The sequence below is a fragment of the Patella vulgata genome, chromosome 2, assembly GCF_932274485.2.
Source record: "Patella vulgata chromosome 2, xgPatVulg1.2, whole genome shotgun sequence".
NCBI classification, from domain to species: Eukaryota; Metazoa; Mollusca; class Gastropoda; family Patellidae; genus Patella; species Patella vulgata.
The window spans coordinates 35428813-35445609 of NC_065880.2; the positions used below are offsets into that span (position 1 = coordinate 35428813).

Sequence of the window (16797 nt, forward strand, 5' to 3'; positions counted from 1 at the left end):
TTTATATGGTTGTGTGTGAAAAGTAGTAAAAGAGATTTGATTAATCAATAATCAATACATGTATATGTAAATGGAGAATTTTTGGACAATCGAAAATCCATTCTTACCCAGATACAAGTAAAATGATCCCATTGAAATTGAATAAATGGAGGAATTATTGGGTGTTGATAATTATGCAATAACCAAATTAAAAAACCAAACCAAAGAACAGTGGGAAAAAGGGTCAAGAGAGATAAAAAGAGGTCAAATATTATATTCCATGGAGCACATCAGAATCAACACTTAACGTTATCAAGCAGAATTCTATCAATAATAGATAAGTTTTGAATATGTCTTTTGAAAGATCACTAGGGCTTCAAAAAAGAGAAAGTATAACATCTTTTTGGGGAAATTTTCTAATGAAAGTTACTAATAACTTAATTACATGACACTTGAATTTTGATGAATTAAATGATAGAAATTATGATTTGATTCAAATGAAATATAGATGTCAAAAGTCTGTTTACAAACAAAATGAAAGTATATGTAGAGTGAAAATAATGATATGCTTAATTTCATATCGTAATGTTTATTGGGGAGTCTGCATTGCAATATATCGATATACATGTATAGGCCTATCAATTTCTGTTTATTTGATAGCCCTAACGTACATTTTTTTTTACTTATTTATCACACATTAAAGCTAAAATTACATGGGCACATTTGTCATGACAATGAAAATTGTCATTTGTGAATAAAAATATTTGCTACATTTTCTTGTGTAAAATTTCAGTTAGATGAGATGTTTGATTTTATAAATGAGCACATGGTAATTTCATTTTCAATTAAGTTGGAAATTATGGCAAAAAAAATGAAATTGTGGACAGATGATGGATCAACAGATAAAGGTGATAACAATGTGGGTGTATAATATAAAAAAGAGCTAAGTTATATGTACAGGAACAAATATAATATGTTCATTCATTTAATAAGTTATGTTCTATGCTACAGCAAGTGGGGTAAATTATTTGCCAAATAGATCTTTCTTTGATAGAATGTGAATGTGAGCAACACAACATATTTCCGTTTGCACGTTTTCAGTTTCATAAAACATTTGTCCTTAAAGATTTAGCTAAAAGCCCAGCAAATATATGCTTGACAACAAGTATCCCATAACATCCAAAATATTTAAGTCTTACTGGTCAAAGTAGGTCTGGTAAAAAGATGAGGAGTGGGATATTCTGTATCCAAAACAAATAGCAATAATAACATTGATAATTCTACATAATTAAAGAGAATACATTTCTTTCTTAAACTAAATGAAAAAAAAGGATGGAAACTGTGCCAGATAATAGTATTAACTCTTACCTTCACTAGGCAGTAGCAGTTCTCCTAAAAATTACAGTTTACTACATCTTTAAATTTTGTATATGAAATATTTTAAAGTACATTTTTCAAAAAGTACTTTGCTACTTATTTTTTTATTTATAGCCTACCTATGCATTAAGGTAACTAGCTAAAAACAATAATTATTTAGAAAAAAACAAAGAAACAAAGTAACTAATAGACATGGGTGACACACTGACATCGGTCACTAACACTTAAGGAGACGTGACAATAATATTATTTTATAAAATAACAATGACCTACCCATCTTCTTCCATTTCACCCAATAATATTTTTTCTAGGTAAATTGGATTGGCACTGAAAAATACAACAATAAATAATAGTTAAAGTTATAAAAAATACTCACTAGGACCTATAATGAAAGACAGCTTAAAACAAAAATCTTTTTTTTTAGTTCTAATTTTAGTTATTTACTTATATGCCCTAGATTTTTAGCACCTGATATAAGACAGTGTTGAAAAATAGCAAATTAAAAATATTCACTCGAAATATATAGTGTGGTATTTTCCTAGAAGATTTTAAAAGTTTGATAGGGAAGTGTGGAAATTCATAAATAATAAATATTTTTAATTCAGATTCTACATTCTTTTCAGACTACATTTTGATTTTTAAGGGAAATTGAAACTGTTAAAACCATTTGGAGAATACAGATGTGTAATTGCCAAACAAATCAAGAGAGATCGAAAACATATGCATATAGCTCTTAACAACCAAAGCAGCAAGTTCAATGATTAAATCTTGTTGTATTATCTTGTATGATTAGCAGATTAATTAGCATACTGCATATATGTACATATAAGGAAAAAAGCTAAACTTAAACTGAAACAGAATACTTCTACAAACCTTACATCTTGATAATAAGCTATCCAATCTAATAGCCAAAGCCTAATAATATCTATTTCATGCACAGAGTGATCAATAGGTCAGTTATAGATAATGTGCTCAATGTACATTGGTAAGTATATCCATGTAGAAATATTTGTGCAAACATGCAATAATGTCTAGGGCACATCTATATTACGAAGGGACAGTCAGTATCATGCATAATCAAATTCAGTACTAAATCTTTTACTGTCATAACCCATATTTATACAACACAACACCATTTTCATAATTAACTTTTGATTCACCAGAGAGTAAATTAATTAATGTTTAAATATGACCCCTTGACTTTAAGATTAAATACAACAACAGTAAAAGATCTCTAAAACCATGGAAAGCAAAAATTAACAGCACCAAATTCCCAAAATATCTAAAACAATAATATTGAGGTTAAAATTTAAAAAATATGAAAAAAGCTGAAATAAAACTATTCTTATATTATTTATATACACAAATTTAGTACAATATACCATGCCTTTAACAATAACAGAACATCTGTAGCCATAATGATTTTAATATGATGACTAATTTAAACTTGTAAAAAATGATAAATTTCTTTTTTGTCCAATTATCATTAACGGTTTAGTGAGTATGAACACTGGGATAGATTTTTTAAATTATAAGACCCTGACTTATTCTCAGATGTTCTATTATGTAAACAAAATGAGAATAAAAATTGATGAAAATAAATAAAAGTTGGTGAGGACGAAAGTAGATACAGGGAAACAAATAATTTACCGAGACTAGAACCTTGTCTGTCCCTCATGTAAATGAGGCCTGCAGGGTTCAAAGGGGAAAGCATGATATTAAATAAATGTACACCAAAAATAAACAAACATATCAAATAATTCATTCAAAACTCAATAACAATAAAATTAAAAAAATTCAAATCTGTCTCTTAAGACTCTGCTTATTTACTGTTTCGGGGATTTAAAGCCAGGGTAGGAAAATTAAAACAAATTATATAAGTAGCTAAGGGTTGAAATTAAAATTACTATTCAAAACGGGTTGACACAGAATTCATGATTCATTATTATATTCTACAGATATACATTAGAAAAACTTCTTTCTAATGAAATGTGATTTATACTGATTCAAAATTGTAGTGATAAAAAAAAGCATAGTGGGATAAAATGAGTTTTCTTGTGATTAATCAAATTAGTACTCAAAATAAGTCAAAAATAATAATCACTTTTATTTAGCTAAAACCATAACCATTATGTATGATGCAAATAAAACTCTCTACAGATAGGTGATATTGCTAAGGTTTCAAAAATGCAGAATAGATTGAAAAATTCAAACAGAATATATGTTCCAAAATAAATGTACTTACTTTTCATAAGAATGGATATTTGTTCCAGGCATCTCCAATTTATATAAATCTGAATCTTGAGAACCTAAAAAAAAATAAGAGGAATATGTGCTATGGAAACTTAATTACCAAGTAATTCTAATTTCTATTAATTAATTCCAAATTATCACCATAATCCAATGTGCAAATGCATTTTCTATTATCAATTAATTTGTTTCTTAAATTCCAAAAGTTATACTTTTTCCATTCCACAAAATTAGTATTATGAAAATATTTAATATAAAATTTATTTGTCATAAAGAAATTTGAGTATTAATTAATTAGAGAGGAACTAAAGAGCAATAGTATAATATATAAAGATATATAGAAATAAAGCCCCTCATTGTTAAAGAAATAAAGGAATGCTGTAAGTTAATCAAAAGGTGTCCAAAGGCATTTTATAAAACTCAAAAGGGAATTTCATTAGTAATGTTTACGATAATTCTAAACAGCAGCTGATCTAAGTACAAGTTCTTGAAGTAAATTATGTACACTTGAATGCAATCTATTGGGTGAGACAGCACACTTTACCACTATGCATCAACAGTCTAAAAATGATCTTTCTACTGACAAAGCCCCTTTATTAATGATTGATAGAAAAACAGAATATGAAGAGTATATAATGTAATTTCAAATTAAATATATTAATACTATGAATATTAGTAGAATTTTAGTACCAGCTATAATTCAGTAAAGCAAAGAAGTATGGATAGGTTATATATTTCATCAAAAATGAAGATTAATAGAAAATTACCCTTTCCATTTCCATTGGATACTACATAAAAAAGACATAAAAGTGATGTACATGTACTAAACACTGGAGTTAAAACTCAAACATTATCATATACAATGTACATATAATATACATGTACATTTTTCCCCTCATTCCTTCAATTCTCCCAAGTTTAAAAGGCCAAAAGAGAAGGTAGCAACAGATGTAATGTCTATTTTGCTGACAGGGACAGACAGACACATGTAATAAGGGCTGCTAACTTGAACAATATGCATATTTTTTACCTGTTGCATAAATAGGGCTCTTCATTTTGTAACAAACCAGCCAGAATTGTAGATATATAGTTATGATTACCAGTAGTACAAAATATAAGAAATATTGCTATTAATATCAAATAATGCCACATTCATAAGGCATTTTTTCTGACATTTTAAATTTCTAAACTAATTTTATACATTTCCCAGTGATTACTTTAACCTACCATATGCCATAGCAGTTGCTGCTTTAAGTTTTCTCTGATATTTTCTTCGACTAGTATAGAAGGCTACTATCAAGATGATGACTAAAGCACCAAGTATTACTGATACCAATATTAGTGCCATTCGTAGTTGTTTTTCTGTTTCATCATTGCTAGCTTCAATATATGTTGGCTAAAAAAAACAAAATAAAAAACATGTAGAAAATCTAATATTTCTATAGCAGACACTATAAACAAACAGCTTTTACCCTCTACTTGATGAGTCAACTGGCATGGTTTCGAATCCCCGGTTGTACGTGACAAGGAGTAGGGTCACCTGCCCAACCTCGTGGGTTTATTTCCGGGTCCCCCGGTTTCCTCCCACTGCTAAAGACCCCTACGCGCAAGCGAATTATGGAAATAAAATTGAACCATGTTAGTCCCGAAATGACCTAGTTTGTGTCGAGTGGACGTTAAACCCCATTTCTCTCTCTCTCTACTTGAAAATTCATTGAAATAATTATTGAGGTACAAAAGCAGTAATCAACTTGTGTTTGTTTTCAATATTTGGATGAATCAGTTATTTGCATATTTAAGTATTTCAAGAATGAAAGGGGAAGTAATGCCAGATTTACTTACAACTATAGTCAGTACATTATAATCATTTAATATAGAGACCATCCTTTCAGCATTATAATCTATTTTTCTGAAATATTTAAATTTTTCATCTATTATTTATAGAAAAATGATCAAAGGAATGTAGTCTATCAATGGAGCAAAAATAATCCAGTTTAGTGCCAAGGGAAAAACACCCAACAAAAGACGATACGGTTTACAAATAAAGAGATACATGTACATGTTAATCAAATTTCAATAAATTTTGGCCAGATATAGTTATTAATGTAACAGTTATAGAGTAATGGTGTGTCAGAATCTAGGGCCTAACAGCATATAGAACTAAACAATGGTATCCTAAAAGTAGAAATAGAGCTCAGGAGTATTTTAAAAGTCACATTCATTTTCATCAATAATCACAGGAAATAATGAATTTCAGCTAATCAGAATCACGGATATTTCAGAAATGTGGTGCAATGAATTATAAATATCTTCAATGTTAGTGTACATACATGAGGGAAAATTTAAATTAAGCTAACAAAAAATTTCAATTTTGCTTTTGTAACTATTATACAGGCAACATAATTTATATTACGATGAAATGTATTTATAGGTAACACTACACTGTTTCTGATGATGAAAATACTAATATGTATTAATATGTAAAACCAAACTGTTCAAATGCCTGACCTCAATAAATCATAAGCTGGTACAACTTCATTAGTTGATAGATCTTCACCATGTATAAACATGTCAGTTCTGAAAGACATAGGTTATCTCACTTTAGTCTTCAAGCATCCCTATTGATGTTTTCATACACTGATTTATACCGTCCATCAAAGATAGATATTCCCAAGCCCCATTTTTTTCCGATTGGTGGTTAAAATTGTCATCATTCGAGGTGTGTTGGAGAAATGCCATACAGTGTGCTATGAGGGAAATTTTGCCCGGATAGCTGTGTTACGGCCTACTCTTATTTCAAATTCCAACTGTCAAGGATTCTTATATGTGCAAACCAATGTGTACATGGGACCTGGGATTTCTATCCCATCCAAATGACTAGACAGCTGTCCTCTGTCCTGCACCAGACAAAGGGGAACCACACCGGAAAACATGAGGAACTTTCTTGGCCAACACCAGGAGCGAACCCGAGATCTCTTGGTTAGTGAGCCAGTGTCTTACTGATTGGATCACTGTGGCTCCCAAGGGGATGTTTCAGTAGATGATCAGTCTATTATGCACAGAACATGTGTAGTATATAAAATTATGGTCTGTTACAAAATCTATTTCTTTTCATATGATTCACATTCTTTTACAGTATCCTTTAATTTGTAAACAAAAGAGTTATCCCCCTTTAGTCTCCAATTCTTTAGTGATTGGTTTATTTAATGCTAGTAAACTGTATATACCTTGTAATTTCCCACAGAAGTATTATTTATATTTTGCAAACAATGAAATTATATACTTAGATATATTATATCAACTTACTTATCAATTTCTGGTTTTCCAGCATCATTTTCATGAGTTTGTACTTTATCTACCACAATACGGTAACCAGTGATATTCTGTAACTCACTGAAATATACCAATATTAATTAAGAGAAACTGCTAAAGTGTTGTACATTGATTTGTTAATATTGTAAAGTTTTCTGCTATTAATTTAATATTTTACAGGTCAGTCCCTGATTAGTTCTAGAAAATCATATTCCCATGGAAGTATCTGAGAACCACAGAGAGAGAGAGAGAGAATTATGGAGTTTAACATCCACTCGACACAAACTAGGTCATTTCGGGACTAACATATGGTTTAATTTTATTTCAATAATTCGCTTGCCCATAGGGGTCTTTAGCAGTGGGAGGAAACCGGAGGACCCGGAGAAAACCCACTAGGTTGGACAGGCGACCCTACTCCTTGTCACGTACAACCGGGGATTCGAAACCACGCCAGTTGACTCAATGACAGACTTTATCTGAGAACCAGAATATTTGTTTATATGACATAATAAATAGTCTAGTACATTAATCATGTTATTTGTTTCATTCTATTCAATTATGTATTGTTACAATAGAACTGTCAATATAGATTACCTTGCAAAATCATCTTTAAACTTTCCTACTTCTTCCACTCGTTCTCTAAATACAACTTTTAATCTTTGGTTATCATTTATCAACGAAATCTGAAAATACAGTTAAACAGGTTTTGAATCTACAAGGTAGTTTGGAGTGTCATACTATTTTATAGAAATCTGGTGAAAAATGCATCATATATTTTCACTATCCCAAGGGTGTAACTCTGCAAACCACAAATTAAACTGTTCAAATTCGAACTAGTCAGAGCTCACATACAAAGTCACATAATGAAGATTCTAAACAATTATGACAACAAAATCTGTAAACATTAAATGTGGGCATAGGCGTACAGGTTCGATGACAGTTAGGGGGGAAGAACCCTAAAAAAACATTGAGTTACAGACGGCGGCGCCAGTCTTCTGCGAGAGTGGAGGAGTGGAACTTACTGTGTAGGGACATCCCAAGAAAATTTTGGAAAATTTGACAGTGCAAACACATTTTCCTGCTATTCCAGCCAAAGTAGTCTAATATAGTCTAATTAAGATTGCTGACTTGAATTCCAATCAACCAATCAATCATTTACAGTACACAGAGACGGTAAGGTTCGGAGAAAATATTGAAACTTTAAATGTTGCAAACATGACTTCCTGCTATTCCAGCCCATGAATACAGCAACCTCAGTGTGGTCCAATATAGCCTACCTTAGGTGGCTGACCTTAATCCCAAACAACCAATCAGTTGTCTTGGGGTATGGGGGCCTCACCCTCCTTAAGAAAATTTTGAAAATTTAACTGTCGCAAATGTGTTTTGCTGCTATTATAGCCCGTGAGTTAAGCAACTCCAAAGTTGTCCAATGGTTTTGTAACCGACATTCCACTTTATGCCGACCTGAATTCCAAATAATAATTGATGCCGACAAATGTCGCACAAAGTAGAGTGGCTCCAGACAAAATGGTTTAATCCATGGTCAATTCAGTACAAATTTATGGTATTCAATTAAAAGAAAGGTAAAATTAATGTTTTGTTAGATTTCAAGCACTTTATGTTTCCATCTGGATGAAATAATATATTTTTTTTTCACTTTACCCATTTGCCCGAAAAGTCAGATTGCTTAAAATTTAGCAGGGCAGCTGTCTCCGCCCCCCCCCCACCCCCACCCCGGGCTTGTACACCTATGAATGTGGGTGTATAAAACATAAAACTGAGTCTGTTTCATGCGTGTAAGGGAAATTGGTCAGTTTTTCAATTTGAAAGGTGCACAATAGAATCGGCAAGGGAACATTAGTTATATTATAATTTGATGAAATTAAATATGCATACTATACTCACTCTTAGATTTGCTGTGTCATTTTTATTTCCTTTATCTGATGCCACAAGGGACAAGATAAAATAACCAAACATTGTAGAACGGAAATAAGTGTTAGTTTTTACTGTTCCATTTGGGAATAAGACAAAGGGAACTTGTCCGTCTAATTCATTTCTTAACTCCTCTGGTTGAATGTCAATACTGATCAAACTAAATTGATTTATTCCGTAAGCATTTGAATCAGCATCAATAACTTCATTCTGAAAATAAAACAAACCGAAATCATAACTTTAATTGACTTTTCAGGAATGATTCTATACGAGCCAATTATCAAATAACTATTGAAATTTAAGTAATTAGCTTGATAAATTACAAATAAAATGTCTAAAACAGAATAACGATCATAAACAAATGAATTATATTGATAACAACCATAAAATCAAGTTAAGTGCCCTTTCATTTGAAAGCTTGAATGGTGCCTCATCAATAAAATATATCTGCTTCTAGTACAAAATCTTACCTTTAAATTGTATACAAATGATCCAAACTGTGTAGTTTTAGTAATACCTAATGCTAATTCTTTCATTTTAAACTTAGGAGAATTATCATTGATGTCAGTTATTGAAACGTTCACCCACAGTAATGTTGGATCTTCATCATTGTACTCTGGTGGAACTTCAGCATTTTGTGGAATAATAGTATAACTTCTGTCCTCATAACAATTAGAAGAAGCTTGAATAACTAGATAGACATATGGAGTCGTCTCTCTATCTATACTATTCTTTAAACAAAGATTTCCTGATGGGGATAAGGTGAAAGTATCATTAAGGCCTGTACCTAAAAAATAAGAATATGATAATCACCACTGGGTATTGGCGAGAGGGGGTGCAAGAGCAATGACAGTGCTTATAAAAGAACGTACCTTTTTTATGACTGCAAAGAAGAGATTATGGTGTGGTTTATGTACAAAGAAAATATATAAACATCCAGTATCAAAATTTGTGAAATAATTATTTGAAAAGAGGAGGGGGGGGGGCGTGGGGGTAATATGGGACATAATTTTTTGATGTGGAATATTTCATAGGTATAATGTTATATTAAAACAAATCAACTTTCTAGTTAAAGCTACTGAACTCAACTTTCAATTTATAAAATATAAGGACAATGTTAGGTGCTAATTTTAGCTTACATGATTTATTCTACAAATCATTCACAATAGACAATTTATTCTTAATGGTTAGGACGGAATATGAACCATGGCTCATATTTCCCCAATTTGCATGTCCGTATTACAGTAACAATCTATTTTAATGCTCAGAATAGATTTTCTTTACAAGGTAAATGTTTCATGAAATGGACTGATGGTCTTTAACCCCTAAAAGACTTTTAACACAGAAGAAATTTTTAAAATACTGAGCTTTTTTGTGTAATGGATCTGTGAACTTGTTATGATGTGTTACACATGTTTAGAGGATGTAGAGGTCATGGCAAATAACATTTTAAAGAAATGTCATATGACAAGCTTGTCGGGGCTGTGGCCCATATTAACCTCGTGCCCATATTACCCCCGCCTCCTTCTCTTATTCATTTTTCATTAAAAAAAAGCAAAATATTCAATACAAATTTAAAATAGATTTACTTACTGACAATATAATAACATATGATTGTAAAATTACTGTCAAAATCTTTGTCTTCAGCTATAGAAACATTTCCAACACATTCTGCATTACTTTCTTCTAATACACTCATTTTATATGGTGTTTCAATCTTTGATCTATCAAACTCAGGTTCCTGATCATTTACATCTTTTACTTCAATAGTCATTGATAGATCTGTACTATAGTTTCTAGGCTTGCCTCTATCTGTTGCCCGTACTTGTAGCTGAAAAAAAACAACAAACATTTTTTGTAGATAAAACAAAAAGCCCCCAGATCCATTGACTTTTATGGCTAACAATGTTCACATTTTCTGTCTTGTACTAGCTAGTTTGTATTCTTGATTTTTTAGATTATGTGTGGTATGTACCTTCTACACTTAAAATAAAGAAGCTTTCATGAGCATTTTTGATCTATGCAAATGAGGATTATTATCATTATCATTATTTCAGCTAAATCAGTGTAATCAAGAGAGGTGTATATTGACAAAAGAAGTTCTCTTTCATTTCCAAAGGTGAATAATGAGCTATGCAATCAATCAAAGACAAACAAGTTTACACTGAACTAAAATAGACACCTTTTTTAAAGCTAGCTTCTATTATTACCTCATAAAATTTCTGTGTTTCTCTGTCAAGTACTTCTTTATTACTAACTCTTCCTGTTATACTATCCAAATGAAATTTCTTCCAGTCCTGTTTAGTTTTAGATTGTATAATAGAGTAGACAACCTGCCCATTCTCCCCCTGATCATCATCTGTAGCACTGATCATTATAATGGTAGTATTGACTGGTTGTCCCTATCAAAAATTCATAGATAAAACAATATAAATATTCATATTTAACCATCTATAGCATTGTGTGGAGTGGATGTCAATTTCTGATGTCGCAAGTTGCTATAACTAACAGTCAGCTATAAACTATCATATCTCAAAATATGAATACAGATGCTGTTTAGATGACCATATATAAACTAATTTGAAATGCCAGTGTTTTTAAGCCAGGAAAGTGCAGAATTCAAACATCAGAGGTTATAGGTATGAACTACTTGATACCACAAATGCCCACAATATGTAATGAAATACATGTGCCCTAAGATAGCTGAAGACGGCAATTCCAAACCAACCTGTTCAGACTGCCAAGATTAGCCTGCTGAGAAAAAAGTCTCTGCAAAGATAGGTAGCTTAACAATCACCTGAATGGCATATAAGTTTCTAAATAAACATGTTTTCCCATAATGGCATAAATCAAAGATCTCTGTAAAAATATGTCAAAATAGTTTTAGCCTTTAGAAAATAGGTAGGTTATTACATGTAAACAAAAAATCTTCATACAAAAACATTTATATTCATGTCTTAATTACCTCTTCTATAACAACAAGGGGATTAGAAGGATCTGGTCTAATAAATGTTGGTGGATCGTCATTATCATCTATTATTGTAAAATCTAAAACAGTAGTGTTGTATTGAGATGGGTTGCCTTTATCTGTAGCATTCACTGTCACATATCGGACACCTGTAGCTGTTCTTAAATCAGCATTCACAGACATTGTACCAGATATTTGATCAACTTTGAAAATGGCTTGACCCTGGGCATTTGTGGCATTTGTATCACCTGTTAAGAAATATTGAACAGTTCCATTTTCTCCTTTATCTTTATCAGTAGCCAGTATATTGACAACAATTGTACCAACAGTTGCTGACTCTCGTACAAATTTTGCACTTGGCAAAATATTCAAATTGTACTGTGGCGCATTATCATTGACATCTTCTAAGTGAATGGTAACTGTAGTTCTATTTGACCTTTGATCTTTAGGGTTAGCTTTGTTATCTGTAGCTACAACAACCAGGCTGTATTCTGCTTTTACTTCTCTGTCCAATTCTTTACTAACAGTTATCACACCCTGAAAAAATATAGACATATTTCATTTACAAACAAATACATATATCTAATAATCTATATCATCTTAAAGACTTGATTTAAATAATGCAGGTATTTTTGATAAACATTTGCATAATTCACTTAGGAAATTGGCACAATTTGCATGACTATTTACAAGATAACAAGCTTACACATTGTTTAAAATTGCCAACTATGGGAAACAGGGTCTACCTTTACAGCCAAATGACTTTTATCCAGAATGGGAATTTCAAAAGAAATTAAAACCACATTTTATGTTTTATGATGAACACTGAATCGCAAGCTTTACTTTCAGAAGACTTTATATAAGATGATCATAATAAAACTAATTTATAAAGCAATATACATCTATTTGTCTTACCTGATCTTGATCAATATCAAATGTACCATCACTGTCAATACCTTCTAAAAGGTAAAATACTTCTCCAAATGCACCATCATCCGGATCTGTAGCTTTTACTTTACCTACTTCTGTACCTGTAGGAGCATCCTCACCAACACTATAAATTTGAGGATGGGGCAGAAATATTGGGGCATTGTCATTGATATCTAGAACACTAACTGAGACAGTAGCTGATGAAATCATAGGTGTGTTTCCATTATCGCTTGCTACTACAACAAATGTTAAACTTGGTTCTAACTCTCTGTCCAATTTCTTCTTAATTCTTATAATACCTGAAAATATATGTGACTTAGTTGAGTAATTCATATATGTATCTTCTATATACCAAAGCAACTGAAAAGGTAAAAATGAGATCACGCTTATAATAAAGCTTATTTTTGTAAATTACAAGAGAAACATTCAAAATGGAAAACAAAATCAAAATATCAATGGTTGATAATTCTTCAGCTTTGAATCATAAGGATTAAAAAGAGGTCCATCATTTTTAATCGATATTCATTATAGAGATTCAACTTTCACAAAGTGTAAGCAGGGTATTTAATATCCATCAAATGACGATCAACAGCTCTTATGGTATAATTAATATTTTAATTAAGAACCAAGAAATATAGATTAAGTCATATCCCATGCCCAGTGTCAATGCTGGCGGATGGAACAACAGACAACTTATATGAGAAAAATAACGTAGACTAAAATAACTCAGTTACCTGTCTGTTGGTCAATTTTGAAGTTTACATCACCAATTGTATCCAAATCGTATGTTACTTGTTGGTTTTTGTCTGGATCTACGGCTTCTACTCTTAAAGCTTCACTCTCTATATCTTGACCTTCGGATATATTTACTACATATGTAGAACTAGGTTTAAATACCGGAGCATTATCATTAGAGTCTTCAAGTAATACAGTTAATGTAGCTGAAAATGAATCCACACAAATATAAACACCTATAATATAATTTTATTAGTAGATTATACCATCTATATGGTTTAATTGCTTCAAAGGTGTTTATGATGAAGCTGAATTCTTTTTATGATGAAGCTGAATTTAATAGAATAAAGAACCAAGAAAGCAGTTTTTTGTTAGATAACAGAACTAAAACGTTTATTAAAGATAGGTTGCCAGGCAACGAAACATACGCCCACAGCAGCTATAAGTCGTCCGAGCAGTCAACAAGAGTTGTCGCATATTTTTTCTATTGTCGGTAATGAAACGTTTATAATACACTCAAATCTGATTAAGAGTAACAACTCATTAAGTAATTATCCGAAAATCATTAGAAATTGTTTGGCTTTTAGTTCTGCCCCATGCTAACGTTTAGTATACGAAACATTTAATATCATGGATTTAGCTGTTCAAGTTATCAAAATTCATTGAAAATCAATATACATGTACTTGTTCGTCTCAAAACCTTAAACTCCGTTTATCAATCTAAAGTCAAAACCTTAAACTCCGTTTATCAATCTAAAGTCAATCAGATGATAACTTTGGTCTCTAGAACATACACAAGATTTTTCAAAGTGATCAAGGACCATAACTCTGGTAGTAATTATTGCAAATCATTGAAAATCACTGGGCTTATTCGTATAATAATGAAGTAACATGTAGTAAGCCAGATTTAATGATGACGTAACTTTTTCACAATATACAAAAGGATAGAGATATTCTTTAAATTTTTAAAAATGCCTGAACATTTTTCTTTTTTTATATCAGCTTTTTTAAATTCAATATATCATGTCAAGTGTTTTACAAGTAAAGGATTCTGTATACCTGTTGCTGTTTGTATTTTTGGGCTCCAAGCACCTAGATCAGTGGCCAATATTTTCAGAACAATTCTTTCAGCAATCTCCCTATCTAACTTTGCAGACACATACACAACTCCGGTATTAGGTATAACATTAAAGTAATCCTACAAAACATTAAGAATATTAAAATTAAAGAAATACAAACACAATACTATCAAATCAGGAATGTCAAGTCGTAAGTCAAAAATGTCCACTTACTGTGATATTATTACTCTCAACATCCACTTCTTCATTTCTATCATCATAAGCTTTATAACCATCTTTAATAATTTGATAACTTAATTCACTGTTTAAATCAGCATCTGTAGCAGCATATGTAACAAAACCATCTCCTATAGTTGCACTTTCTGGTATTGTAACAGACTGACTTGATTGTTGAAATATGGGTATTTCATCATTAACATCAGTAAGATTAACAACAACAGTGCATCGACCAGTCTGTGGAGGTGTTCCTTTATCTATTGCAGAGACATTCATTATATAAACATCTTTTTCTTCTCTGTTCAGTTTGGCACCAGTTTCTACTGTTAGTTCGCCTGTAGCAAAGTTAATCCTAAATTTGTCCAAAGCACCACTTTCAATCCGATAGATAAATTCATTATTTGGGTTGGTACCGTCTAAATCTGTAGCTTTAACCACTAACAAAACAGTTCCTACAATGCAAATTAGACAATTTTTTTGTAAAATACATGAAGTTACTATCAAGAGCAATGATGTGTCAGGGGAGGTAATTTATGATCTCTTGAAGAGTTATTCCCCTTTAATCTTCTGAATATGAAAATAAGTGGGTGCTCGATTGTCAGTCCGAAACGTCCCAAATTGACAGAATTGCAATCAAGTGATATGGAATTCTGCCCTGTCACAGTTCTGCCAGTCCCGACAGCTGAGGTGGTGTGAGTAGAATCGTGACATATTTTAAGTAACAAATATGTTTCAGTTGTCATGATTGGTTGAGATATTTTTTATGCAGTCGGCACATGCATTGTACACGGAAATTTTCCTTTTCACTCGATTGACACTAAATGTGGAATGTTCAATCGAGTATCCCCTAAACTACATTATGGTCAAAATTATGGTATTTAAATTAATTGTGGTCAACTTCCATACAGCATTAATTGACACTCATAAGCACAATTTTATCATAAATACCTTCTGTGGAGTTTTCTGGAACTACAGCTGAATATTTATTTTGTTCAAATACAGGAGCATTATCATTGAGATCCTAAATTGAAATATAACAAATGCAAATATTAAGAATTATGCTTTCTACATATTTCAACTACAATGACACAGTTATGTTCACATGACTCATACTTTTGAGTTTTAATCATGTAAAATGTGAATAAAAATTTAGTCTACTGCAGAATATTATCTACACAATCTGTTTTCTTTCTCATCTTATTATTTAAGAACAATATGAATGTTATTTTTTGGTGTTTAATTTAACTAATGAGAATTTTGAAAACTATCACTTTTGTTACCCTTTCAAACTACTACTTACCTCCATTACAATGCTGACATTAACTGTTGAGGCAAGAGGTGGTGATCCCTGGTCTATTGCCTCCACTTTAAGATTAACTACACTATTCAAAGATTGGTCTAATTTCTCATAATCAATAGGTATAGTTATGGTTATATGGCCATTATCTGGGTTAATAGTAAAATTATTTTGCAAATTTGCAGGTGTTTCAATTATTCTATATTTGACAAAACTATTAGCAGTGTTAACTTGATCATCATCTGTTGCCTAAAATATATAATAATTATCATTGTAAAAGATACGTAAAAGTTTATCGAAAAGAATGATGTTTATAATTTACATTATTAATAATCAAACCTACCTCTACAAACAATGGACGAAGAAAATCAGAATCACTCTCCCTCAAAATGGCCTCATATTCCTGCCGCCTGAAAACAGGTTTTTCATCATTCATATCTTCAATGATGACTTTAACTTCTACTGGTGTACGTAATCCTCCATCATCTTTTGCTTCAGCTGTTAGGTAATATTCATCTGTTTCTTCTCTGTCCAGTGAAGCTGCTATATAGATTCCTCCTGTTTGTTTATTAATACCAAATCTACAAATAAGTAACAATACCTGAACATAAACTTGTTAGTTTACAAATGGTAAATCTTTAGACATTTATTCACATGACAACCCCATAATCAACCCTCGAGACCCCTGAATGGCTGAGATATTAAGTGGATTAGAAAATGTC

The 16797-nt window shown here is 31.5% G+C and overlaps 1 protein-coding gene across 8 annotated transcripts in view; it reads right to left on the minus strand.

Moving 5' to 3' along the window:
* LOC126812564 (cadherin-23) overlaps positions 1 to 16797 on the minus strand; it is a 64003-nt gene that overhangs the window by 3937 nt on the left and 43269 nt on the right. For 2 of the 8 annotated variants that reach the window (XM_050539019.1, XM_050539023.1), the window contains 21 exons: positions 16419 to 16656; positions 16079 to 16324; positions 15727 to 15799; positions 14776 to 15230; positions 14543 to 14681; positions 13483 to 13689; positions 12734 to 13047; positions 11816 to 12355; positions 11061 to 11252; positions 10444 to 10681; positions 9321 to 9637; positions 8824 to 9060; positions 7513 to 7601; positions 6913 to 6999; positions 6115 to 6183; positions 5449 to 5515; positions 4834 to 5002; positions 4374 to 4394; positions 3602 to 3665; positions 1630 to 1683; positions 1179 to 1220 (listed from right to left, as the gene is read on the minus strand). In XM_050539019.1, the coding sequence (XP_050394976.1) occupies positions 1179 to 1220; positions 1630 to 1683; positions 3602 to 3665; positions 4374 to 4394; positions 4834 to 5002; positions 5449 to 5515; positions 6115 to 6183; positions 6913 to 6999; positions 7513 to 7601; positions 8824 to 9060; positions 9321 to 9637; positions 10444 to 10681; positions 11061 to 11252; positions 11816 to 12355; positions 12734 to 13047; positions 13483 to 13689; positions 14543 to 14681; positions 14776 to 15230; positions 15727 to 15799; positions 16079 to 16324; positions 16419 to 16656 (3858 nt within the window). The other 6 variants (XR_007675986.2, XR_007675985.1, XM_050539021.2 and 3 more) reach the window with 6 other exon arrangements.